This window comes from Poecile atricapillus, chromosome Z, assembly GCF_030490865.1.
Source record: "Poecile atricapillus isolate bPoeAtr1 chromosome Z, bPoeAtr1.hap1, whole genome shotgun sequence".
In the NCBI taxonomy this organism is placed as follows: domain Eukaryota; kingdom Metazoa; phylum Chordata; class Aves; order Passeriformes; family Paridae; genus Poecile; species Poecile atricapillus.
The window spans coordinates 870,213-897,973 of NC_081289.1; the positions used below are offsets into that span (position 1 = coordinate 870,213).

General features: G+C 50.9%; 1 protein-coding gene across 20 annotated transcripts in view; it reads right to left on the minus strand.

Moving 5' to 3' along the window:
• SHANK3 (SH3 and multiple ankyrin repeat domains 3) overlaps positions 1-27,761 on the minus strand; it is a 145,182-nt gene that overhangs the window by 82,635 nt on the left and 34,786 nt on the right. For all 20 annotated transcript variants that reach the window (XM_058828152.1, XM_058828149.1, XM_058828144.1 and 17 more), the window contains 4 exons: positions 26,006-26,339; positions 24,167-24,360; positions 8,612-8,725; positions 3,594-3,669 (listed from right to left, as the gene is read on the minus strand). In XM_058828152.1, coding sequence (XP_058684135.1) covers positions 3,594-3,669; positions 8,612-8,725; positions 24,167-24,360; positions 26,006-26,339 — 718 coding nt within the window. The remainder of the gene's footprint in view (positions 1-3,593; positions 3,670-8,611; positions 8,726-24,166; positions 24,361-26,005; positions 26,340-27,761) is intronic.

Genomic DNA, 27,761 nt, shown 5'->3' on the forward strand with positions numbered 1-27,761 from the left:
GAGGGAACGAGAATTCCCGGGATTCCTGCTCCTCTTCCAGGTTTTCCCTTCGGCCATGGGCACCAAAGGCTGCTCCAGGAATTCCTTTTCCATGAGTTTTCCAAGGGTTTTCCGGAGTTTTTCCTGATCCAAACCTGATCTTTAACTCCCAGCATTCCACAGGGATGGGGAAATTCCTGGTCCCATTCCCAGTCCCATTCCCAATCCCATTCCTGGTCCTATTCCCAGTCCAATTCCAGCTCCCATTCCCAATCCCATTCCCAATCCCATTCCTGGTCCCATTCCCAATCCCATTCCAGCTCCAGGTTTTCCTCTCAGACTTGGCCACCAAAGGCTTCTCCAGGAATTCCTTTTCCATGAGTTTTCCATGAGTTTTCCATGAGTTTTCCATGAGTTTTCCATGAATTCTCCATTGTTTTTCCTGATCCAAACCCGATCTTTAACTCCCAACATTCCACAGGGATGGGGAAAATTCCAGTTCCCATTCCCAATCCCATTCCTGGTCCAATTCCCAGTCGAATTCCAGCTCCCATTCCCAATCCCATTCCAGCTCCAGTTCCAGGTTTTCCGCTCAGCCACGGGCACCAAAGGCTTCTCCAGGAATTCCTTTTCCATGAGTTTTCCATGAGTTTTCCATGAGTTTTCCATGAGTTTTTCCTGATCCAAACCCGACCTTTAATTGCTGGCATTCCACAGGGATGGGGAAAATTCCCGGTCCCATTCCTGGGATTCCCACTCCTGTTCCAGGTTTTCCGCTTGGCTGTGACCACCGAACGCTGTGGATTCCTTTTCCATGGGTTTTCCATGAGTTTTCCAAGGGTTTTCCGGAGTTTTGCCAGATCCAAACCTGATCTTTAACTCCCGGCATTCCACAGGGATGGGGAAAATTCCTGCTCCCATTCCCAATCCCATTCCTGGTCCCATTCCCAACCCCATTCCAGCTCCAGTTCCAGGTTTTCCGCTCAGCCTCGGGCACCAAAGGCTTCTCTAGGAATTCCTTTTCCATGAGTTTTCCATGAGTTTTCCATGAGTTTTCCATGAGTTTTCCATTGTTTTTCCTGATCCAAACCCGACCTTTAACTCCTGACATTCCACAGGGATGGGGAAAATTCCCGGTCCCATTCCTGGGATTCCGACTCCTGTTCCAGGTTTTCCGCTTGGCTGTGACCACTGAACGCTGTGGATTCCTTTTCCATGGGTTTTCCATGAGTTTTCCAAGGGTTTTCCGGAGTTTTGCCAGATCCAAACCCGATCTTTAACTCCCGACATTCCACAGGGATGAGGAAATTCCTGGTCCAATTCCCAGTCCAATTCCAGCTCCCATTCCCAATCCCATTCCCAATCCCATTCCTGGTCCCATTCCCAATCCCATTCCAGCTCCAGTTCCAGGTTTTCTGCTCAGCCTCGGGCACCAAAGCCTTCTCCAGGAATTCCTTTTCCATGAGTTTTCCATGAGTTTTCCATGAGTTTTCCATTGTTTTTCCTGATCCAAACCTGACCTTTAACTCCTGACATTCCACAAGGACAGGGAAAATTCCAGGTCTCATTCCCAGTCCAATTCCAGCTGGAATTCCAATGGAAACTCAGCCCCTTTGGGCAGGGAAATTCCAGCTTTGGAAACTCGGGAAGGAATTCCCAGATTTCCAGAGGGACGGGAACAACACCGAGGAAATCTCAGGAATTACAGGAGAAATCCAGGGAAAACTTTTCCCGTTGGAAACTCAGCCCTGTGGAATTCCCAGCCTCGGAAACGCGGGAAGGAATTCCCGGATTTCCCGAAAAAAAACCGATTCCCAAATTCCCAAATTCCGTGGGATTATTCCGTAATAATCCCGTCATTCCCACCGCCAAAATTCCAGCGTTTTCCATCTCCCCGCCTTTTTCCAGCCCCGGCATTCCAGGAGCGAGAATTCCCGGTTTTCCAGGGAATTCCTTTCCCTGATCCCGCCACAAATCCGGGATCGGCTCCCGCTCCCGATTTTTCCCCTTCCCGCTTTTAATTCCTGAATTAATCTGGAGCTTCCTCCATCCTTTCCTTTCATTCCCAAGGCGATTCCCGCCGGGATTTCCCTTCCGGATAAATCCGGGTTCGGATCCGTCCCCCTCCGGGTGAATTTTCCCGTTTTTCCCATTCCCGGATTTTGGGAATGCCGGGAATTTTGGGATCATCCGGCACATCCCGGCTCCTGCCTTTGAGGGATTCTTGATTCCAAAGGAAACCCAGGAATGCCGGGAATTCCATCCTGGCCGAGTTTTTCCGTCTCCGATCCGGATTTATCCCGAAATTCCCGGGGATTCCGAACCGCTCCACGATTCCACTGAATCCCTGGGAATTCTGGGATCCAAACTTTTCCCAAACCATTCCCAAAGGATTTCCGGGATCAATCCAAGCCCTCCCTGTGGATCCAATCCCACTCCGGCCTCTTCCCAATTTTTTTCCCTTTAAATTCCCTTTAAATTTGCTTTGAGCCGAGGAATTCACGGATCCACGGAATTCTGGGAATCTCGGAGCTCATCCGTAGCGTTTTCCTGCTTTTTTTGAGCTCCTTATCCCAAATTTTCCTCCCCCTGAGCATTCCCAAGGGATTTGTGGAATTTCGGGATCTTCCCAAGTTTTTCTCTCCCCGGAATTCCTCTTCCTGCCCCACCCCTCCATCGGAATTCCGGCGCTTCCCGGTGAAAATTCCCAGTGAAAATTCCCGGGAATTCCAACTCGTGGCCAAGAGCCCCTCCTGGTGTTTTTCCAGGATTCAATTCCCGAAGGAAATCCCAGGATTCCCGTGGATTCGATCCCGCCTTTCCTTGGAATTTCGCTTCATCCGGGAATTCCCGTTTTTTCCCGCTCTTCCCGCAATCCCAGCAGGGATTTTCCGGAGTTTCCTTTCATTTTTCCCTCTTTTTTTTCCCCCTCTTTCCCGATTTTTCTGGCAGGAACGGCCCCGGAGCAGCAAATCCTGGGAATTCCGAGGATCTCCTCCAATTCCTCGGAGCCGGGAATTCTCCGGGAGGCAAAATTCGGGATAAGGAGCTCAAAAAAAGCAGGAAAATGTTGCGGATGAGCTCCGAGATTCCCGGAATTCCACGGATCCGAGAATTCCAGAGCTCCCAAACCCAACATTCCCAAAGCCACAATCCGGGAATGTCGCCCTGCCGGCCGCATTCCCAAATTTTCCCGGAATCTTGGATTCTCCCCTGGAAATCCAGGCGGGAACATTCCCAGAATTCTCCGGAATTCTGGATCCTCCACTGGGATGGGAAGGGGAAAAAATTCCCAGAATTCTCCAGAACTTCGGATTCTCCGTCGGAACGCGAGTCGGGAATGAGGAAAAATTCCCAGGAATTCCCGGAATGTTGGAATATCAACCAGGAAATGCGCCAGCATTCCCAGAATTCCCAAAAGTCTTGGATCTCCAGAGACCTCCCCAATTCTTCCCGGAAAAAATTCCCCTTCCCACGGAATTCCGGAGCTCGGTGAGGAAAAGGGTGGGATTTTCCCGCGGGAAGGAGAATTCCCGGAATTCCCGGAATTCCCGGAATTCCCGGAATTCCCAGAATTCCCAGAATTCCCGGGATGCCCGGGAGCGGCTCCTTACCTGTGGGAGGTGAAGTTGTCGTAGGATCCGACGGTGTAGTGCCGGAAAAGCCGCTTGGTCCGGTCTTCCCTGGTTTCTGCGGGAAAAAAAAATCCACGGAATTCCGGATGATTCCCGGTTTTTCCTCCCCCCCGGGGAGGAGCAAAAGCCGGGAATTCCCGGTGGGAATTTCCCGGCGGATGAGGAGAATCCGTGGGGGGGAGAGGCCCTCGTGTGGCCGAGGAATTCTTGGGAATGTTGGAGACGTTCCCGGGAATCATCCGGGGGGGGAAATTCCAAAGGAATTCCCGGCTGGAATGAGGCTCCGACCTATTCCTGTTTCCTTCGGGTATTTTGGGAAGAGCTGGGAAAGCTCCTGGGAATCCGGAGGTCACCGGGAATGCCGAGGAAAAGTGGGAATGAGGGAGAAATGATCCCGAGGGAGGGAAAAGCCGGGAATGAGCCCTCCGGAGTTTTCCAGATTTTTCCCAGCTCGGATTCCGAAGGGGAATTCCAAGGAAAAGGAGGAATTTGGGAAGGTCCGGATGGGAGTGAGGAGAAGGGAGGAGATGAGGAGGAAATCGGGAAAGGATTCCTGGAGGGAAAAGGGGAAATGGGGGAAAAACGGGGAAAAATGGGAATAAAATGGGAAAAAATGGAAAAAAAATGGGAAAAAAGGGAATAAAATGGGAAAAAATGGGGAAAAAATGGGAAAGGGAAAAATGGGAAAAAAAGGGGAAAAATGGTAAAAAAGGGAATAAAATGGGAATAAAATGGGAATAAAATGGGATAAAATGGGGAAAAATGGGGAAAATGGGGACAATGAGGAAAAATGGGGAAAAAATGGGGAAAAGATGGGGAAAAGAAGGGGGGAAATGGGGAAAAATGCGGAAAAATGGAAAAAATGGGAAAAATGGGGAAAAAATGGGGAAAAATGGGAAAAATGGGGGAAAAATGGGAAAAATGGGAAAAGAATGGGAAAAAAATGGGGAAAAAATTGGAAAAAAATCGGAAAAAATGGGAAAAATGGGATAGGGAAAAATGGGAAAAAACAGGAAAGGAAAAAACGGGGAAAATGGGAAAAAATGGGAAAAATGGGAAAAAATGGGGAAAATGGGAAAAAAAAATGGGAAAAATGGGGGAAAATGGGGAAAAATGGGGAAAAATGGGGAAAAAATGGGGAAAAAATGGGGGAAAATGGGGAAAAAATGGGAAAAAATGGGAAAAAATGGGGAAAATGGGAAAGAGAAAAATGTGAAAAAGTGGGAAAAATGGGAATGAGAAAAATGGGGAAAAATGGGAAAAATGGGAAAAATGGGGGGAAAATGGGGAAAAATGGGAAAAATGGGAAAGGGATAAATACGGAAAAATGGGAAAAAATGGGGAAAAAATGGGGGAAATTGGGGGGGAAAATGGGGAAAAAATGGGGAAAAATGGGGAAAAATGGGGAAAAATGGGAAAAAATGGGGGAAAATGGGAAAGGAAAAAACGGGGAAAATGGGGAAAATGGGAAAGGGAAAAATGGGAAAAAAATGGGAAAAATGGGAAAGGGAAAAATGGGGAAAAAATGGGGGGAAAATGGGGAAAATGGGGAAAAACGGGGAAAAAATGGGGGAAAATGGGGGGAAAATGGGGGAAAATGGGGAAAAATGGGGAAAAATGGGGAAAAATGGGGAAAAAATGGGAAAAATGGGAAAAGAATGGGAAAAAAAATGGGGAAAAAATTGGAAAAAATGGGAAAAAATGGGATAGGGAAAAATGGGAAAAACATGGGAAAAATGGGGAAAATGGGAAAGGGAAAAATGGGAAAAAACAGGAAAGGAAAAAACGGGGAAAATGGGAAAAAATGGGAAAAATGGGAAAAAATGGGGAAAATCGGAAAAAAATGGGAAAAATGGGGAAAATGGGGAAAAATGGGAAAAAATGGGGAAAATGGGAAAGAGAAAAATGGGAAAAAGTGGGAAAAAATGGGAATGGGAAAAATGGGGAAAAATGGGGAAAAATGGGAAAAATGGGGGAAAAAATGGGGGGAAAATGGGGAAAAATGGGGAAAATGGGAAAGGGAAAAATAGGTAAAAATGGGAAAAAATGGGGAAAAAATGGGGAAAAAATGGGGGAAATTGGGGGGGAAATGGGGGAAAATGGGGGAAAATGGGAAAGAAAAAAACAGGGAAAATGGGGAAAATGGGAAAGGGAAAAATTGGAAAAAATGGGAAAAATGGGAAAGGGAAAAATATGGAAAAATGGGAAAAATGGGGAAAAAATGGGGGAAAAATGGGGGAAATTGGGGGGAAAATGGGGAAAAATGGGAAAGGAAAAAACGGGGAAAATGGGGAAAATGGGAAAGGGAAAAATGGGAAAAAAATGGGAAAAATGGGAAAGGGAAAAATAGGGGAAAATGGGAAAAATGGGGAAAAAATGGGGAAAAAATGGGGGGAAAATGGGGAAAATGGGGAAAAAATGGGGAAAATGGGAAAAGAATGGGAAAAAAATGGGGAAAAAATCGGAAAAAAATGGGAAAAAATGGGAAAAATGGGATAGGGAAAAATGGGAAAAACATGGGTAAAATGGGGAAAATGGGAAAGGGAAAAATGGGAAAAAACAGGAAAGGAAAAAACGGGGAAAATGGGAAAAAAATGGGAAAAATGGGAAAAAATGGGGAAAATGGGGAAAAAAAATGGGAAAAATGGGGGAAAATGGGGAAAAAATGGGAAAAAATGGGGAAAATGGGAATGGGAAAAATGGGGAAAAATGGGAAAAATGGGAAAAAAATGGGGAAAAATGGGGAAAAATGGGGAAAAATGGGGGAAAAATGGGAAAAAAATGGGGGAAAAATGGGAAAAAAATGGGGGAAAAATGGGAAAAAATGGGAAAATGGGAAAAATGGGGAAGGAAAAAACGGGGAAAATGGGAAAAAATGGGGAAAAATATGAAAAACAGGGAGAAAATGGGGAAAAAATGGGAAAAAATGGGAAAAAATGGGGGAAAAATGGGAAAAAATGGGAAAAATGGGGAAAAAAGGGAAAAATGGGGAAAAATGGGGGAAAATGGGGGAAAATGGGGAAAAATGGGGAAAAATGGGAAAAAATGGGGAAAAATGGGGAAAAATGGGGAAAAATGGGGAAAAATGGGAAAGGGAAAAATAGGGAAAAATGGGAAAAATGGGGAAAAAATGGGGGGAAAATGGGGAAAATGGGAAAAATGGGAAAGGGAAAAATAGGGAAAAATGGGAAAAAATGGGGAAAAATGGGGAAAAAATGGGGAGAAAATGGGGGAAAATGGGGAAAAATGGGGAAAAATGGGGAAAAATGGGGAAAAATGGGGAAAAATGGGGAAAAATGGGGAAAAATGGGAAAGGGAAAAATAGGGAAAAATGGGAAAAATGGGGAAAAAATGGGGGGAAAATGGGGAAAATGGGAAAGGGAAAAATTGGAAAAAATGGGAAAAATGGGAAAGGGAAAAATATGGAAAAATGGGAAAAATGGGGAAAAAATGGGGGAAAAATGGGGGAAATTGGGGGGAAAATGGGGAAAAATGGGAAAGGAAAAAACGGGGAAAATGGGGAAAATGGGAAAGGGAATTATGGGAAAAAATTGGAATAATGGGAAAGGGAAAAATAGGGGAAAATGGGAAAAATGGGGTAAAAATGGGGGAAAAAATGTGGGGAAATTGGGAAATGGGGAAAATATGGGGAAATGGGAAAAGTGGGGGGTTTTTTTGGGGTTTTTTGAAAAAAATGGGAAAAAATGGGGAAAAATGGGATAGGGATTTATGGGAATTACATGGGTAAAATGGGGAAAATGGGAAAGGGAAAAATGGGAAAAAACAGGAAAGGAAAAAACGGGGAAAATGGGAAAAAATGGAAAAATGGGAAAAAATGGGGTAAATGGGGGAAAAAAAATGGAAAAATGGGGGAAATGGGGAAAAAAAATGGGAAAAATGGGGAAATGGGAATGGGAAAATTGGGGAAAAATGGGAAAAATGGGAAAAAAATGGGGAAAATGGGGGAAAAATGGGGAAAAATGGGGGAAAATGGGGAAAAAATGGGGGAAATATGGGAAAAAAATGGGGGAAAATATGGGAAAAAATGGGAAAATGGGAAAAATGGGGAAGGAAAAAACGGGGAAAATGGGAAAAAATGGGGAAAAATATGAAAAACAGGGAGAAAATGGGGAAAAAATGGGAAAAAATGGGAAAAAATGGGGGAAAAATGGGGAAAAATGGGAAAAATGGGGAAAAAAGGGAAATATGGGGGAAATGGGGGATAATGGTGGGAAAATGGGGTTAAATGGGGGAAAAATGGGAAAAAATGGGGGAAAAATGGGGAAAATGGGGAAAAATGGGGAAAAATGGAAAAATGGGAAAATGGGAAAGGAAATATAGGGAAAAATGGGAAAAATGGGGAAAAAATGGGGGGAAAATGGGGAAAATGGGAAAAATGGGAAAGGGAAAAATAGGGAAAAATGGGAAAAAATGGGGAAAAATGGGGAAAAAATGGGGAGAAAATGGGGGAAAATGGGGAAAAATGGGGAAAAATGGGGATAAATGGGGGAAAATGGGGTTAATTGGGTTAATTGGGGGGGTTATGGGGGGAAATGGGGGATTTAAAGGGGTATGAAAATGGGTATAAAGGTTTTAGGGAATTAGGGGAAAATGGGGGAAAATGGAAAAGAATGGGAAAAAAATGGGGAAAATGGGAAAGGGAAAAATGGGAAAAAACAGGAAAGGAAAAAACAGGGAAAATGGGGAAAAAATGGGAAAAATGGGAAAAAAAGGGGAAAATGGGGAAAAATGGGGGAAAATGGGGAAAAATGGGAAAAAATGGGGAAAATGGGAAAGAGAAAAATGGGAAAAAATGGGAAAAATGGGAAAGGGAAAAATGGGGAAAAATGGGAAAAATGGGGAAAAAATGGGAAAAAAATACGGGAAAAATGGGGGAAAAATGGGGAAAAAATGGGGAAAAATGGGGAAAAATGGGGAAAAATGGGGAAAAATGGGGGAAAATGGGAAAAAATGGGGAAAAATTCCGGGATACCGACCTTGCCTGGAGTCGTACTGGCGCATCTGCACCTCCTCCACGCATTCCGCCGGGAACCAACCGCTCCTGCCCTTCACGGAGCCTTCCCAGAATCCGCCCTCGCCGATGCTCAGCACTGCGGGAAACGGGATCGGGAATCAGCGGCAATCCCGGGAAAACCGCATCCGGAGCCCGGAACCCGGGAACCAGCGCTGGAGGGAATGGGAAAGGGAATGGGAGTGGAATTCCCGGGATTTTGCGGCGCTGGATGCTGGGATTCCCGTTGTTTTCAGGCTCTGGATGAGGGAATTTCAAAATTCCTGGTTTTTTCACACTCTGGATGTTAAAATTCCCGAATTTCCCCACTCTGGAGGCCAAAATTCCAAATATTCCCACTCCAGGTACCCAAATTCCCAACAAATTCCCAAATTTTCCCACTCTTCATGTCCAAATTCCCAAATTTTCCCCACTATGGAGGCCAAAATTCCAAATATTCCCACTCCAGATACCCAAATTCCCAACAAATTCCCAAATTTTCCCACTCTTCATGTCCAAATTCCCAAATTTTCCCCACTATGGAGGCCAAAATTCCAAATATTCCCACTCCAGATACCCAAATTCCCAACAAATTCCCAAATTTTCACACTCTGGATGTCCACATTCCCAAATTGTGCCATTCCAGGCCCCCAAATCCCGCATTTCCCAGCTCTGGATACTCAATTCCCGATTTTTTTCCCACTCTGGATACCCAAATTCCCAAATTCTCCCCCTCTGGATGTCCAAATTCCTGAAATTTCCTACTCTGGATGCCCAAATTCCTGAATTTTCCCACCCTAGAGGCCAAAATTCCCAAATTTTTCTACTCTGGATGTCCAAATTCCCAAATTTTGCCACTCCAGATCCCCAAATCCCACATTTCCCAGCTCTGGATACTCAATTCCTGATTTTTCACACAAATTCCCAACATTTTCCAACTCCAGATGCCGAAATTCCCAAATTTCCCCACTTTTGATGTCTGAATTCCAAATATTTCCAGTCTGGGTGCCTGAATTCCCAAATTTCCCCACTCTGGAGGCTGAAATTCCCAAATTCTCCCACTCTGGATGTCCAAATTCCTGAATTTTCCAACTCTGGAGGCCAAAATTCCCAAATTTCCCCACTCTGGATGCCAAAATTCCCAAATTTTGCCGCTCCGGATCCCCCGATCCCAGCAGCCACCTCCCGCTGCTCTCCAGGTGGGAATTCTCTCCGGAATATCCAGATCCCGGAATTCCAGAGGTTGGAAAAGCTCCCCTGGACGAGCCCCAGCTGGGCCCGATCCCGACCCGGAGTGGAATTCCAGGAATTCCTTGGATTCCTCCAGGAACGGCGACTCCAAACCTCCCTGGGCCGCCCCTGCCGAGGCCTGAGCGCCTTTTCCATGGAAAAATTCCCAAAAAATCCCATCCCAGCCTCCCCTGGGCCCCGCTCCCGCTTTTCCCGGAGCTCGTTCCTGGCAGCGGATCCGAGGTTGGGCGGATCCCAAAATTCCGCCGATTTTCTGGAATCCCGGAATGGTTTGGGCTGGAAAAGACCTCAAATCCCAGCGAATTCCAAGGGAGGGAGAATTCCCGTTATCCCGGAGCTTTGGACGCTGCCAGGGATGGAGGAGGAGCTGCTGCCAGGGCTGGGAAATCTGGGAATGTTCTCCTGGAGAAGGGAAGGATCCGGGGAGAGCTCCCAGAACATTCCAGGGGCTCCAGGAGAGCCGGGATTTGGGAAAGGCCTGGAGGGACAGGACACAGGGAATGGATCCAGATTGGGAAAGGGGAATTTGGGAATTGGGAATTCCCGGCTGGGTTGGAATTCCCAGAGCAGCTGGGGCTGCCCCTGGATCCCGGGAATGGCCAAGGAAAGCTTGGAGCAGCCTGGGATGGTGGGATTGGAATGGGATGGGATTGAAGCTCCCTGGATCCCATCCCAAACCATTCCGGGATTCCGGGATTTGGGAAGCAGCCCCCGGAGTGGGAACGGGAGCAGGAACAGATCCGGAGACAATTCCTGGATCCATCGGCTCCCGGGGCTCATTCCAGAGCCATTCCCGGATCCATTCCTGGCAAACTCCCAGATCCATCCGGATCCATTCCCGGGGCTGATTCCCAGATCCATCCAGATCCATCTGGAGTGGGAACAGCTCCCGAGGCTGATCCTGGGATCCATCCGGATCCATCCAGAGCCATTCCAAGGATCAATTCCTGGATCCATCCAGGGTGGGAACGGCTCCCGGGGCTCATTCCAGAGCCATTCCCAGATCCATTCCCGGTGATGATTCCCGGATCCATCCGGATCCATCCAGAGCCATTCCCAGGATCAATTCCTGGATCCATCCGGATCCATTCCTGGGGCTGATTCCCAGATCCATCCAGATCCATCCAGATAAATTCCTGGGGCTCATTCCAGAGCCATTCCCGGATCCATTCCTGGCAAACTCCCAGATCCATCCGGATCCATTCCCGGGGCTGATTCCCAGATCCATCCAGATCCATCTGGAGTGGGAACAGCTCCCGAGGCTGATCCTGGGATCCATCCGGATCCATCCAGAGCCATTCCCAGGATCCATTCCTGGATCCATCCAGATCCATTCCTGGAGCTCATTCCAGAGCCATTCCCGGATCCATTCCCAGGGCTCATTCCCGGATCCATCCAGAGCCATTCCCAGAATAAATTCCTGGATCCATCCAGGGTGGGAACAGCTCCCGGGGCTGATTCCAGAGCCATTCCTGGATCCATTCCCGGGGCTGATTCCCGGATCCATCCGGAGTGGGAACAGCTCCCGAGGCTGATCCTGGGATCCATCTGGATCCATCCGGATCCATTCCCAGGACTGATTCCTGGATCCATCCAGATCCATCCTGAGCCATTCCCAGGATCAATTCCTGGATCCATCCAGAGATTCCCGGATCCATTCCCAGTGCCAATTCCCAGATCCATCCGGATCCATTCCCAGGATCAATTCCTGGATCCATCCGGATCCATTCCTGGGGCTCATTCCCGGATCCTTCCGGATCCATCCAGAGCCATTCCAGGAGCTCATTCCAGAGCCATTCCCGGAGCCATTCCTGGTGCTGATTCCCGGATCCATCCGGATCCATTCCCGGGGCTCATTCCTGGATCCATCCGGATCCATCCGGAGCCATTCCTAGGATCAATTCCTGGATCCATCCAGAGCCATTCCCGGATCCATCCGGATCCATTCCCGGTGCTGATTCCTGGATCCATCCAGATCCATCTGGAGCCATTCCCAGGATCCATTCCTGGATCCATCCAGAGCCATTCCGGGATCCATCCGGATCCATTCCCGGTGCTGATTCCCGGATTCATCCGGATCCATTCCCGACCCTCACTCCACACCCGGGTCAGGATTCCCAGCAGAATTCCCTGTGGGAATTCCAGGACCCGTGGGATGAGGACGGGAAGCGTCGGAAGAGGCAGGAAAAGCGGGAATGGCTGCGGGAGGAAAGGAGAATCCAGGGAAAAAAGGGCGGGAAAGGAGGGAAGGACCAATTTCAGCGGGATTTAGGGAATATTTTTCCATGGAAAAGGGAAAACCCCGGATCCCGAAATTCCTTCTGGGGAGGAATTCCAAAGGGCTCCCAAGTGGGAATTTTCCAGGGGGAGCAGCGGGAATGGAGGAAAATCCGGGATTTGGGATCGTTCCAAGGAACCTTTGGAGAGCCGGAGAATTTTTATCCCAGAAAAAAAAAAGCCCTGGAGGAGCCCGGGAGGGTTTTGCTGTTTGGCTTTTCCTTGGATTTGTTTTTCCTTGGATGCCTCCAGGCAGGACTGAATTCCCGGGAATCTTCTGGGAATTCTCTGGGATGGATTTCCGGATGCCTGAAAAAATTTGGGATTAGCTCCAACGGATGGGCGGGAACGGGAGCCGGGATAAAGCCGGGAAAGGTCGGGAGAAACGCGGGAATGGGGAAGAAATCCCACAGGAATTCCCGGATTTTTTCCTTCTCAGGAATTCTGGGATGGTTTGGTTGGGAATGGAGCTGAAATCCCATGGAATTCCAGAGGTGGGGATAATTCCCGCCATTCCAGGCTGATCCAAGCTTTTCCTTGGACATTCCCGGGATCCAGGGGCAGCCCCAGCTGCTCTGGGAATTCCATTCCAGCTGGGAATTCCCAATTCCCAAAATCCCACCCCCATCTCCCCTTTCCCAGGGAATTCCCTCCATTCCCAGCTCTCCCAGCCTGGCATTGGATCCAAAGGAATTTTGGGATCCAGGGGTTTCCCTGGGAATCTCTGAATTCCAGGAATTCCTTCCCAAAATCCCACCCCAATTCCCCTTTTCCCATCTGGAGCCATTCCCTGTGTCCTGTCCCAGGTTTTTCCCAAATCCCGGCTCTCCTGGAGCCCCTGGAATCTTCTGGAAGCTCTCCCTGGATCCTTCCCTTCTCCAGGGGAACATTCCCAGTTTTCCCAGCCTGGCTCCAGCTCCTTCTCCCAGCGCTCATTCCCTGAATCCCCTGGGATTTTTCCCCAGGTTTTTCCAGGAGTTTTCCCAGAATTCCCGAGCTCTGGAAAAGAGGGAAGAGCAGCCGGAGCCTCCTCCCTTTTCCCAAGGAAAACAGGGATGAGAAAGGAGTCAGGGATCCAAGGAATCCCGGCCCAGCTGCTCCAAGCTTTTCCTGGGAAAAGGAGGAGAAGGAGACGCGGGAATTCAGGGAATCCCTTCGGAATCCGCGGGAAATCCGGGATGTCTTGGAGGGATTGAAGGCGGAAATTCCTCGGCAAATCCAGCCTGGGAAAAATCTGGGATTCGATTCCAGTTGGGATTTTCCCAGTTCCTTCCCGCTCCAGGAAAAATTTGGGATGGGGATAAGGAGGGATTGGGGAATCCCTCGGGATCGATCCCAGCTGGAAAAGAGCGGGATTTGGGAATTCCCCATCCGGAAAAATCCCAGGGAGAGGGAGCCCTCGGCATCTTCGGGGAAGGAATTCCCGGAATTCCGGAGCTCCATGGGAAGCCCTGGGAATGTTGGATCCCGGCCAGAATTCCCAGAGAATCTCACAAAAAAAATCCCATGGAAAAGCTGGATCCGCATTCCTTAAAAACTGTGGAAAACCTGGATCCAAATCCCTTAAAATCCATGGAAAACTTGGATCTACAATGTCCCAAAACCCTGGAAAACCTGGATTTGCATCCCATAAAAATCATGGAAAACCCTGGATCCACATTCTTAAAATCCATGGAAAACCTGGATCCACATTCCTTAAAAACTGCAGAAAACCTGGATCCACATTCCTGGAAATCCATGGAAAACCTGAATCCAAATCCCCACAAAACCCTGGAAAACCTGGATTTGCATCCCATAAAAATCAAAGAAAACCTGGATCTGAATTCCTTAAAATCCATGGAAAACCTGGATCCAAATCCCCACAAAACCCTGGAAAACCTGGATTTGCATCCCGTAAAAATCATGGAAAACCCTGGATCCACATTCCTGAAAATCCACGGAAAACCTGGATTCACATCCCACAAAACCCTGGAATTTTTTGGGATCAGCTCCGCCCCCTCCGGCGCTTCCTGATCCTCCCACCCCCGGATCCGGGATCAGATTCCCAGGATCGGATTTTCCCGGCATCGGGAATTCCAAATCCGCTCCGAGAGCGCTGGGAATTGCGTCCCAACATCCCGGATCCCGCGGAATTCCCAGGGAATTCCCACGGAATTCCCGATCCGCGATTCCCCCTCCCTCCCAATTCCCATTCCGGAATTTTCCCAGGAGGCGTCTCCCGGATTTCCTGGGAATTTCAGGGCAGGGAAACTTTGGGAATGGCAGGAAAAGCGGGATGGGAGAGGAAGATCCCGCCGGCCCCGATCCCATCGGGAATAAACAGCAGGAAAAGAGGGAAAAACCGGGAAAAGCTCCACACAAAAAAATCCTGGAAAATTCGCTACAGGGAGGGGAAAAAAAGCGGGAAAAGGGGGAAAAAAGCTGGGAAGGGAAATAAAAATTCCAAGGAAAAATTCCATAGTTACCGAGTTCCCGGAGCTGCTGGTCTGGAGCGTGGATGGGAATGGAAAAGAGAAGAAAAATCATGGAAAAGAGAACAAAAATCATGGAAAAGAGAAGAAAATCATGGAAAAGAGAAGAAAAACATGGAAAAGAGGAAAAAAAACCCATGGAAAATGAGCGGAAACGGAAGAGCAGGGAATGAAAATCCCGGGAATTCTCCCCTGGAATGTCGGCCAGGGCAGAGCTTGGAAAATCCCGAAATCCCAACGCGAGATCCCAAATTTTCGTCAGAATTCTGGGTCAGAATCACGGAAAATCCCTAAAAATGATCCCAAGATCCCAAAATTCGGTCGGAATTCCAGGTCAGAGCATGGAAAACCTCTCCAAATCCCAAAATTATCCCAAATTTTCATTGGAATTCTGGTTCAGAACCACAGAAAATCCCTAAAAAGCCAAGATCCCAAAATTTCTTTGGAATTCTGGGTCAGGACTACAGAAATCCCAAAATCCCAACGCAAGATCCCAAATTTTCATCGGAATTCCAGGTCAGAATCACGGAAAATCCCTAAAAAAGATCCCAAGATCCCAAATTTTGGTCAGAATTCCAGGTCAGGATCATGGGAAAATCCCTAAAAAGCCAAGACCCAAAATTTCTTTGGAATTCTGGGTCAGAATCCTGGAGAATCCCTAAATCCCAACCCAAGATCCCAAAATCCTTTGGAATTCCAAGTCAGAACCAGAGAAAATCCCTAAAAACCCAACACAGGATCCCAAATTTTTATCGGAATTCTGGGTCAGAATCTTGGAAAATCCCTAAAAACGAACCCAAGATCCCAGATTTCTTTGGAATTCCAGGTCAGGACCACAGAAAATTCCTAAAAAGCCAAGATCCCAAATTTTCATTGGAATTCTGGGTCAGGACCACAGAAAATCCCTGAATCCCAACGCAAGATCCCAGATTTTATTTGGAATTCCAGGTCAGGACCATGGAGAGCTCCGGAGAACCCAACAAAGATCCCAAATTTCTTTGGAATTCCAGGTCAGGACTACAGAAAATCCCTAAAAACGATCCCAAGATCCCAAATTTCTTTGGAATTCCAGGTCAGAATCCATGGAAATCCCTAAAAACAATCCCAAGATCCCAAAATTCTTTGGAATTCTGGGTCAGGACCACAGAAAATCCCTAAAAACGAACCCAAGAATCCCAAAATTCGATCGGAATTCCAGGTCAGAGCATGGAAAACCTCTCCAAATCCCATCCCAAGATCCCAAATTTTATTTGGAATTCTGTGTCAAGACCACGGAAAATCCCGAAATCCCAACGCAAGATCCGAAATTTTCATCGGAATTCCAGGTCAGAATCTTGGAAAATCCCTAAATCCCAACACAAGATCCCAAATTTCATTGGAATTCCAGGTCAGGATCATGGAAAATCCCTAAATCCCAACAAATATCCCAAATTTCTTTGGAATTCCAGGTCAGAGCATGGAAAATCTCTCCCAATCCCAACAAAACTCCGGAATTCCATCAAATCCCAAATCCAAGCTCCCCTTCCGACCCAACCCGGCCGAAATTCCAGCCAAGATCCGAAGGAAACCTCGGAATTCCCGACTTTTCCCGGGATCCCTCGGGGATTCCCGATTCCCTCTGGAATTTTCCCGCCGGAAAACCGGGAAAAGGAGCGGAATTAACGAGGAATTCTCGGATTTTGGGATGGGAATCGAGGCCGGCTCAGATTCTGGAATATTCCCAGCTGGAATATTCCCCCGGATTTCCCAAATTCCGGCTGGGAATTCGGGATCGCTCGGAGCTCCTCGGGATTCCGGGTGGGAATAAAAATTCCCAGGGATTTTTCCCGGAGCCGAGGAAGGAGCAAATCCAGCTCGGAATTCCCAGGAAAATCCTGAAACCATTCCCAAAAAAATTTCCCATTCCCGAGGTGTTTTGGGGTTTTTTTTTTGGGAATATCCCAGAATTTTGGGATCACCGACGGAATTCCCGTGGGAAAAAGGGAGATTTTTTTTTCCAGAGGAAAATTCCAGGATTAAAATCCGGGATGAAAACCCAGGAATTCCAGGAAGATCCAAACCCATCCTTAAAATGATCCCTTAAAAAATCCAAACGAAAGGAGGGAATTTTGGGAATTCTTCTGGAAAATTCCGGGGATTTTCCCGCTAAATTGGAGATTTCTGCATCCAAAGGGATTTTCCCACCGGAAGCTTTTCCTGCTCCGGCCCCAGATCCCAAAAATTCCAGGCTCTGATTCCCAAAAAAAGCTCCAGGAAATGATCCCAGGGATCGGAAAAGCTTCCTGGAAAAATGGGATTTTTATGGAATTTTGTTCCTGAAAATTCCAGGGAAAATCCCCTTTTTTTTTTAATCTGGAATTCCCGGAATTCCGGCTCCGGGAATGAATTCCAGGAAGGGATTTGGGAAAAGTTTTCCAATGGATCCGAGTGGGAAAATTCCCATTCCAGAGGCTCCGATCTCCCTTTTTTTTTTCCAAAGGAAAAAATCCATCCAAAGCCAAAAAATGTGGGAATTCTGTCCCAAAAAAAATGGTGGGAAAAAAATGGGAAATGAGGGAATTTTTATCCCAAAAAAAGGTGGGAAAAAAGGAAGGAAATGTGGGAATTTTGTCCCAAAGAAAGGTGAGAAAAAATTGGGAAATGCGGGAATTTTGTCCCAAAAAAATGGTGGGAAAAGAGCAGAAAATGCGGGAATTCTGTCAAAAAATGGAGGGGAAAAAGGCAGGAAATTCAGGAATTCTGTCCCAAAAAAAAACAGAGGAAAAAAATGGGAAATGTGGGAATTTTGTCCCAAAAAATTGTGGGAAATAAATGGGAAATGTGGGAATTTTTTCCCAAAAAAAGGGTGGGGAAAAAACCGGGAAATGCAGGAATTTTGTCCCTAAAAAATGGAGGGGAAAAAATGGGAAATGCGGGAATTTTTTCCCAAAAAAATGGTGAGAAAAAATTGGAAAATGCAGGAATTTTGTCCCCCCAAAAAAATGTGGAATAAAGGAAGAAAATGTGGGAATTTTGTCCCAAAAAAAGGTGGGAAAAAAATGGAAAATGTGGGAATTCTGTCCCAAAAAAAGGAGGGAAAAAACCGGAAAATGCGGGAATTTTGTCCCAAAAATCCGAGGTTTGATGGAATCTCCCTCTCTCGGCACCAAGGATTTTTCCAGGGATATCCGATGAGAATTCCCAAGGTTTTCCCAGATTCCAGGAATTGACACCAATTTTTTGGGAATTTCCTGGAATAATCCTGGATATTTCTGGGATTTTCCGATGTTTTTTTTTCCATCCAGGCGTTTTCCAAATTTTTTTTTTTGGGAATTTCAGGAACTCTGGGATGGCTCCAACGGATCCCGAGCGAGGAATTCTCGGTTTGCGCCAAATAAGGGAAAAAATTCCATGAAAATCAGGGATTAAAAAAAATTCCGGGAATTGTCCCGACCCAGGAGCTTCCCTGCGAATGCGGAAATTCCAACAAATTCCACGATTCCAATAAAATTTTCCGACAAAGTTCCCAAAATTCCCGCCAATCCATCCCTAAATCCCGAGGTTTTTTTCATTTTCCCACCTCTTTATATCCGGCTGAAATTTTTTTCCCTTGGAATTCCAGGCGGGAAATTCAGGATTTCGGGAAGTTCAAAGCGGAAAATTCCGGCAAATTTGGGCTGAAATCCCAAAAATCCCGATGGAAAAATCCCGGCCTGACCCAAAAACGAGGGAATTTTAAGCTGGGAATTAATTAAAAAAATGGGAATTTTGGGACAGATGGAATTCCTGAGGGGTCGGGAAATTTTCCCAGCGGAATTTTGGCCTCTTCCCAATCCTTCCCCAACGACCTTCCCGGAGGGAAAATCGGGAGCTGGAGGAGAAATTCCGGAGCCTGGGAAGGAGGGAAAAAAATTCCCCAGGAATTTCGGAGCGGATCCAGGGAAAAGCGGCTGGAAAATGGGAATTTGGGATGGGGAAGGAGATCCCAGAGCGAATCCGGAGGAGGATCCGGGAAAATTCCGGGATGGAGATGGGAGGGAAAATCTGGGAATGTTCCTCTGGAGAAGGGAAGGATCCAGGGAGAGCTCCCAGGACATTCCAGAGGCTCCAGGAGAGCCGGGATTTGGGAAAGGCCTGGAGGGACAGGACACAGGGAATGGCTCCAGATTGGGAAAGGGGAATTTGGGAATTGGGAATTCCCGGCTGGAATGGAATTCCCAGAGCAGCTGGGGCTGCCCCTGGATCCCGGGAATGGCCAAGGAAAGCTTGGAGCAGTCTGGGATGGTGGGATTGGAATGGGATGGGATTGAAGGGCCCTGGATTCCCAAACCATTCCGAAATTCCGGGATTTGGGAGGCTCCAAATCCATCCCGAGGGATTTTTCTGGAAGTTGGGGCTGGGAAAGGGAAGGGAGACCCTTCCTGCAGTGCTGAGATTCCCAGGGAAGCCCCTGGATCCCAAAATTCCTTTGGATCCAATGCCAGGCTGGGAGAGCAGGGAATGGAGGGAATTCCCTGGGAAAGGGGAGATGGGGGTGGGATTTTGGGAATTGGGAATTCCCGGCTGGAATGGAATTCCCAGAGCAGCTGGGGCTGCCCCTGGATCCCGGGAATGTCCGAGGAAAAGCTTGGAGCAGCCTGGGATGGCGGGAATTGTCCCCACCTCTGGAATTCCATGGGAATGTTATCATGGATAGGGATGAGATCCATCCCCCCCCTCCCCTCCCCCATCATTCCAGGATCCCCTCAGCCGGAATTCCCGGAATTCCTGGAATTCCTGAAGCTTCCCATCCTCACCCAGCAATTCCTGGAATTCCCAAACCTTTTCCCGCATTTCCGGCTCCCGTTTTTTCCCCTCCAATCCCCAAATTCCCATTCCCAGGAATCTCCAACATCCCCCGGATGGTTCCGGAATTCCCGGAATTCCCAACATTCCCAAACCCTCCCCCCGAACTCGAGGATCCGGGATTTTCCTGCTATTCCCACCTGGAATTCCCCATTTCCCAAATCCACGGAATCTCACCCCGAGATTCCCAAAAAAAAACCCCAAAACCACGGATCGGCCTCTCTGAGCTTCTCCTGGAGAAATTCCAGGCGGGAAAGGATCGGATTCGGGCTCTTCCCATCCTCCCAAAATCCGGGAATGATCCAGCGGGAAGCGATTCCCGCTCCTTTTCCCACGGCTCCGATTTTTCCCCTGGAAAATTCTGGGATGAGGAAGCGAATCCCAAAGATTCCGGGAGCGCCAGGGAAAAACATCGGGGAAAAAAAAAAGCGGGAATTCCGCGTCCCGGGAATGCTCATCCCGGAATTCCCCACGGGAAATCCCTCGGAAAATCCATGGGAATTGTCCCTTTTTTTTTATGGAAAATAAATCCGTGGGAATTCTGGAGGATCCCGGAGGATCCCGAAGGATTCCGGAGGATCCCAGAGGATTCCAGAGGATCCCGGAGCGGAGATTCCAGAGGAATCCATAAAAAAATCCTGGAGGAGGGAGAGGAGGAAAAGATCCCGGAATTTTTCGGGGGGGGGGGTGGAAAAAATGATGGAATTCTGCGGATTTCTCTCGGAATTCCGGCCTGGGAGAATTCCCTTTCATCCGGGAAAACGCGGATCCGGAAGAGGAGATTGGGAAAGGAGGAAGGAACTCCCGGCCTGAGGGGGGTGGGAATTCGGGATGGGGGAATTCCTTGGGATGTGGGAATTCTTTGGGATGTGGGAATTCTTTGGGATGTGGGAATTCTTTGGGATGTGGGAATTTGGGATGGGGGAGTTTGGGATGGGGGAATTCAGGATTTGGAAATTCTTTGGGATTTGGGAATTTGGGATGTGGGAATTCGGGATTTGGGAATTCTTTGGGATGTGGGAATTATTTGGGATGTGGGAATTGGGGATGGGGGAATTCTTTGGGATTTGGGAATTATTCAGGATGTGGGAATTCAGGATTTGGGAATTCTTTGGGATGTGGGAATTCTTTGGGATGTGGGAATTATTGGGGATGGAGGAATTATGGATGTGGGAATTTGGGACCTGGGAATTCTTTGGGATTTGGGAATTATTGGGGATTTGGGAATTATTTGGGATGGGGGAATTATGGATGTGGGAGTTCGGGATTTGGGAATTCTTTGGGATGTTGGAATTATTTGGGATGTGGGAATTTGGGATGGGGGAATTCTTTGGGATTTGGGAATTATTGGGGATTTGGGAATTATTTGGGATGTGGGAATTCAGGATGTGGGAATTATTTGGGATGGGGGAGTTGGGGATGTGGGAATTCTTTGGGATGGGGGAATTATTTGGGATTTGGGAATTCCTTGGGATTTGGGAATTCCTTGGGATTTGGGAATTCTTTGGGATGTGGGAGAGGAGCTGGGATGGGCAGCGGGAATGTGAGGCCAGGGAAGGACGGGAATGGGAATGATGGGAATGGGAATGATGGGAATGGGAACAAAAGGAGCCGGAGCCGCAGCCCCAAAAACGGGAGGGGAACCCCAAAAACCGGGATAGGGAACCCCAAAACCGGGAGAGAGACCCCAAAAACCGGGATGGGGAACCCCAAAAATGGGAGGGGAACCCCAAAAACCGGGATAGGGAACCCCAAAAATGGGAAGGGAACCCCAAAAACCGGGATAGGGAACCCCAAAAATGGGAAGGGAACCCCAAAAACCGGGATAGGGAACACCAAAAACCAGGAGGGGAACCCAAAAGTGGGAAGGGAAACCTAAAACAGGAAAGGGGAAACCCCAAAATCAGCAGGGAGACCCCAAAATCAGGAGAGAAATCCCAAAACCGGGAGGGGAAACCCCAAAAATCAGCAGGGAGACCCCAAAACCAGGAGGGGGAACCCCAAAACCTGGGATAGGGAACCCAAAATCAGGAGAGAAACCCCAAAATCAGGAGAGAAACCCCAAAATCAGGAGCGGGAACCCCAAAAATCAGCAGGGAGACCCCAAAATCAGGAGGGGGAACCCCAAAATCAGGAGGGGACCCCAAACCCCACAACAGGACTGGAAACCCAATAACGCTGAAGCCCCAAAACCAGGATGGGGGGGACCCCAAAACCAGATCAGAGACCCCATAAGCAGACTGGAGACCCCATAACCAGGATGGAGACCCCAAAACCAGGATGGGGACCCCATAACCAGACTGGAGACCCCAAAACCAGACTGGAGACCCCAAAACCCGGATGGGGACCCCAAAACCCGGATGGGGACCTCAAAACCAGATCAGAGACCCCATAACCAGACTGGAGACCCCAAAACCAGGATGGGGGGACCCCAAAACCCGGATCGGGACCCCACAGCCCCACAGGTGGTTGAAGACCCCAAAATTCTGCATCCCCATATAACCACACCAGACACCCCAAAAGCTTCAGCCCCATAACCAGGATGGGGACCCCAAAACCAGACTGGAGACCCCAAAACCAGGATGGGAACCCCAAAACCAGGGTGGAGACCCCAAAATCAGACTGGAGACCCCAAAAGCTTCAACCCCACAGGTGGCTCCGAGACCCCACAGTTCTGCAGCCCCATAACCAGGATGGAGACCCCAAAACCCGGATGGGGACCCCAAAACCAGGATGGGAACCCCACAGTCCCACAGGTGGCTCAGAGACCCCACAGCCCCGCAGCCCCATAACCAGACTGGAGACCCCAAAAGCTTCAGCCCCACAGGTGGTTGAAGACCCCAAAGTTCTGCAGCCCGACAGCCACCCCACAGGCCTGCAGCCCCATAACCAGACTGGAGACCCCACAAAGCTGCAGCCCCACAACTGGGTGGAGACCCCAGAGTTCTGCAGCCCCACAACCAGGCTGGAGACCCCATAACCAGGATGGGAACCCCACAGCCCCACAAGCAGACCAGGGACCCCATAACCAGGCTGGAAACCCCACAAAGCTGCAGCCCCACAGATGAGCTGGACACCCCCAAAAACTGCAGCCCCACAAGCAGACCGGACACCCCACAGTTCTGCAGCCCCAAAACCAGGCTGAAGACCCCATAACCATGATGGGAACCCCACAAAGCTGCAGCCCCACAACCGAGCTCGAGGCCCCACAACCCCACACCTGGGCTGGAAACCCGAAAATTCTGCAGCCCCACAAGCAGCGAGGACACCCCACAGCCCCGCAGCCCCATAACCAGACCGGAGACCCCAAAACCAGGATGGGAACCCCATAGTCCCACAGGTGGTTGAAGACCCCACAGTTCTGCAGCCCCATAACCAGACCAGAGACCCCATAACCAGACTGGAGACCCCACAAAGCTGCAATCCCATAACTGGACTGGAGACCCCACAGCCCCGCAGCCCCATAACCAGGCTGGAGACCCCAAAAGCTTCAGCCCGACAGGTGGTTGAAGACCACAGAGTTCTGCAGCCCCACAACCAGGCTGGAGACCCCATAACCAGGCTGTGAACCCCACAAAGCTGCAGCCCCACAGGTGGCTCCGAGACCCCACAACCCCGCAGCCCCATAACCAGACTGGAGACCCCATAACCATGATGGGAACCCCACAGCTGAGCTGGAAACCCCAAAAGCTTCAGCCCCACGGGTGGTTGAAGACCCCAGAGCTCTGCAGCCCCACAACCAGACCGGAGACCCCATAACCAGACTGGGAACCCCACAAAGCTGCAGCCCCACAGGTGGCTCAGACACCCCACAGTTCTGCAGCCCCAAAACCAGGCTGGAAACCCCATAAAGCTGCAGCCCCATAACTGGGCTGGAGACCCCACAGCACTGCAGCCCCATAGCCAGACTGCAGACCCCATAACCAGGCTGGGAACCCCACAAAGCTTCAGCCCCACAGATGAGCTGGAGACCCCACAGTTCTGCAGCCCCATAACCAGGCTGGAGACCCCATAACCAAGCTGGGAACCCCACAGAGCTGCAGCCCCATAACCAGGCTGGAGACCCCACAGAGCTGCAGCCCCACAGCCGAGCTCGAGGCCCCGCAGCCCCACAGGTGGCTCGGAGACCCCACAGGTGGCCCCGATCCCCCCACACCTGAGCGCTCCCCCCATCCCAGCCGCAGCTCCGCCAGTGCCGCATCCAGCGGGGCCGCGGGGATCGCCCGCCCCTGCTCCCGCCCTCCCCGGCCGCTCCCGCCGCTGGCCCCGTGCCCGGCCCGGGGTCCCGGGGACCATCCCGGGGACCATCCCGGGGTCCCGGTGCCCATCCCGGGGTCCCGGGGTCCATCCCGGGGTCCCGGGGTCCATCCCGGGGACAATCCCGGGGTCCCGGTGCCCATCCCGGGGTCCCGGTGCTCATCCCGGTGCCCATCCTGGGGTCCTGGTGCCCATCCCGGGGTCCATCCCGGGGTCCCGGTGCCCATCCCGGGGTCCCGGTGCCCATCCCAGTGGCCCTTCCGTTGTCCCGGTGCCCCTCCCGATATCCCGCTGCCCATCCCGCTGCCCCTCCCGGGATCCCGCTGCCCATCCCGCTATCCTGGTACCCATCCCGCTGCCCATCCCGCTATCCTGGTACCCATCCCGCTATCCCTCCGCCCCTCCCGCCGCCCCTCCCGCTGTCCCGCCGCCCCTCCCGCTGTCCCGCCGTCCCCGCTCACCCTTGACGGCCTCTCCCCGGTTGAGCTGGATCTCTCCCTCGCCCTGCGGCGCGTAGCTCTTCACCACGATGAACTTGCGGCCGGGCACGGCGCTGTAAAGCTTCCGCTTGGGCCCGCGCAGCGGAGCGGGAGCGGCGCGGGGCGCGGGCTCCGCACCGGGGCCGCCGGGGGGGGGCCCGGCGGGGCCACCGGGGCTGTAAACGAACACGTAGGTGACGGTGCTGACGGGCGGCGCCTCTCGGCTCGCCCCGCCGCGCCCCGCGGCTTGCGCCATGACCGGGGATGGAGATGTTGGGGAAGGGAGGGGGGAGAAGCCCCCGCGGGGCTCAGCGCGGCCCCGGCGGTGCCGCGGAGGTCGGAGCGGCACCGGCTGCGGGGCGGGCGCCGCTCGCCACCGCCGGTTCCTCCATGGCGCAGCAGCGGCGCCGCCCGGGCCGCGCTCCGCTCCGCTCCCTCCGGCGCACCATGGCCCGGGGCAGGTGGGGCCCGAGCCCGCGGCTCCTCCCCCGGCGGGCGGGGACGGGGACGGGGACGGTGCCGGACCGGTCGCCCCCGCTGGCGCCGCCGCCCCCGCTGGCGGCGCGGGCGCGACCCCGCTGGTGGTGCCGGGGGTGGGGTGGGGATGGGGGTGATGCCGGTCCTCGTTCTCATCCTCATCCTCCTCATCCCCATCCTCATCCTCATTCCAATCCTCATCCTCATCCCGTCCTCATCCTCATCCTGATCCCATCCTCATCCTCATCCCGATCCCGGTGCCGGTCCTAGAGCTGATCCCCGTCCTCATCCTCATCCCCATCCCCATCCTCATCCCGGTGCGGGTCGATCCCTGTCCTCATCCTCATCCCAATCCCGGTACCGGTCCTGGAGCTGATCCTCATCCCCGTCCTCATCCTCATCCCGATTCCAGTCCCGGTGCCGGTCCCGGGGTTGATCCCCCTCACCATCCTCATCCCCATTCCCGGTACCCATCCTCATCCCAGTCCCAGTCCCGGTCCCGGTCCCAATCCCTGTCCCGGTCCCAATCCCTGTCCCGGTCCCAAACCCAATCCCGATCCCGGTCCCGGTCCCGGTCCCAGCGCGGCGGGGCCCGCCCGGAGCTGCCCCCTGGCGGCCGCTGCCGGCGCTGCCCCAGGGAGAGAGCGGGAATGGGAATGGGAATGGGAATGGGAATGGGAATGGGAATGGGAATGGGAACGGGAACGGGAATGGGGATGGGAATGGGAATGGGAATGGGAATGGGAATGGGGATGGGAATGGGAACAGGAATGGGGATGGGAATGGGAATGGGAATGGGAATGGGATCGGGAATGGGAATGGAGACAGGAATGGGAATGGGAGTGGGAATGGGAATGGGAGTGGGAATGGGAATGGGAATGGGGATGGGAACGGGGATGAGAACGGGTGTGGGAATGGGTGTGGGAATGGGATCAGGATCAGGATCGGCTGTGGCAGCAAGATCGGGATGAGAGTGAGATCCCAAGAGTGGGATGGGGTGTGGGATCAGGATCACGCTCAGGATCGGGATCAGGTGTGGGATCGGGATCAGGATCAGGATCAGGTGTGGGATCAGGATCAGGGTTGGGATCAGGTGTGGGATCGGGATCAGGATCGGGATCAGCATTCCCATTCCCATTCCTGTCTCCATTCCCATTCCTGATCCCATTCCCATTCCCATCCCCATTCCCGTTCCCATCCCCATTCCCATTCCCGATCCCATCCCCATTCCCATTCCCATCCCCACCCCCATTCCCATTCCCATCCCCATTCCCATTTCCCATTCCCACTCCCACTCCCATTCCCACCCCCATCCCCATTCCCATTCCCATCCCCTCTCCCTACCTGACTTTCCCTCTCCCTCCTCTCCTCGTCGCCGTCTCTCCCTCTCTCTCCTCCCGGACCCTCTGCAGCGACGGCGAGCGGCTCTGAGCCCCCCGGGAGGCGCTCCCGGATCCCATCCCGTCTCCGGCCGGAATTCCCGCCGCCGCTTCCCGCATCTGGAGCAGGAGCTGGGGCGGGAGGCTCCGGAGCGAGGGCACCGGGGAATGCGCCGGACGAGGCTCGGCCTTCAGGTTGTTGTCGCTGGCCGAGCGCTGAAGGAGGCGCGGGGAGGCCAGGCCGCCCGGCAGGAGCAGCCGGCGGCGCTTGGTGTAGCTGGGAGTTTCTCGGAAAGGCACTGGGAGGGAAAAAAAAATGGGAATGGCGGGGTTAGGTGGGAATTGAAGGGGTGGAAAATCTGGGAATGTCAGGGTTAGGTGTTGAGGGTTGTGGGAAAAGGTGGAAGAGGGTGGAGGAAAAGGTTGGGAATGGGTGGAAAAGGTTGGGATTTTCTTGGAAAGGCACTGGGAAGGGAAAAAAACTGGGAATGTCTGGGTTAGGTGGGAATTGAAGGGGTGGAAAGTTGGGAAAAGGTGTTGAGGGTTGTGGGAAAAGGTGGAAGAGGGTGGGGGAGAAGGTTGGAGATTCTTGAAAAGGCACTGGGAGGGAAAAAAAAATGGGAATGGCGGGGTTAGGTGGAATTTGAAGGGGTGGAAAATTGGGAATGTGAGGTTGGGTGTTGAGGGTTGTGGGAAAAGGTGGAGGAGGGTGGAGGAGAAGGTTGGGAATGGGAATGGGTTGGGAAGGTTGGAATTTTCTTGGAAAGGCACTGGGAAGGGAAAAAAAATGGGAATGGCAGGGTTAGGTGGGAGTTGAAGGGGTGGAAAATCTGGGAATGTCAGGGTTAGGTGTTGAGGGTTGTGGGAAAAGGTGGAAGAGGGTGGAGGAAAAGGTTGGGAATGGGTTGGGAAGGTTGGGATTTTCTTGGAAAGGCACTGGGAAGGGAAAAAAAACGGGAATGTGGGGTTAGGTGGGAATTGAAAGGGTGGAAAGTTGGGAATACGGGATTGGGTGGGAGTCGAAGGCCCAAAAATTTGGGAATGTCAGGGTTGGGTGTTGAGGGTTGTTGGAAGAGGTGGAGGAGGGTGGAGGAAAAGGTTGGGAATGGGTGGAGAAGGCTGGGAGATTCTTGGAAAGGCACTGGGAAGGGAAAAAAAATGGGAATGTTGGGGTTAGGTGGGAATTGAAAGGGTGGAAAGTTGGGAATATGGGATTGGATGGGAGTCGAAGGCCCAAAAATTTGGGAATGTCAGGGTTAGGTGTTGAGGATTGTGGGAAAAGGTGGAAGAGGGTGGAGGAGAAGGTTGGGAATGGGAATGGGTGGAGAAGGTTGGGAGTTTCCGGGAAAGACACTGGGAGGGAAAAAAAACGGGAATGGCGGGGTTAGGTGGGAGTTGAAAGGGTAGAAAATCGGGAATGTGGGGTTAGGTGGGAATTAGAGCACAGGAAAATTGGGAATCTTGGATTAGGTGTTGGAAATGCGGCTCTGGGAAAAGGTGGAAGAGGGTGGGGGAGAAGGTTGGGAATGGGTGGAGAAGGTTGGGATTTTCTTGGAAAGGCACTGGGAAAGGGAAAAAAAATGGGAATGCCAAGGTTACGTGGGAGTTGAAGGGGTGGAAAATCGGGAATGTGGGGTTAGGTGGGAATTGAAGGGGTGAAAAATTGGGAATATGGGGTTAGGTGGGAGTCGAAGCACAGAAAAAATGGGAATGTGGGAATT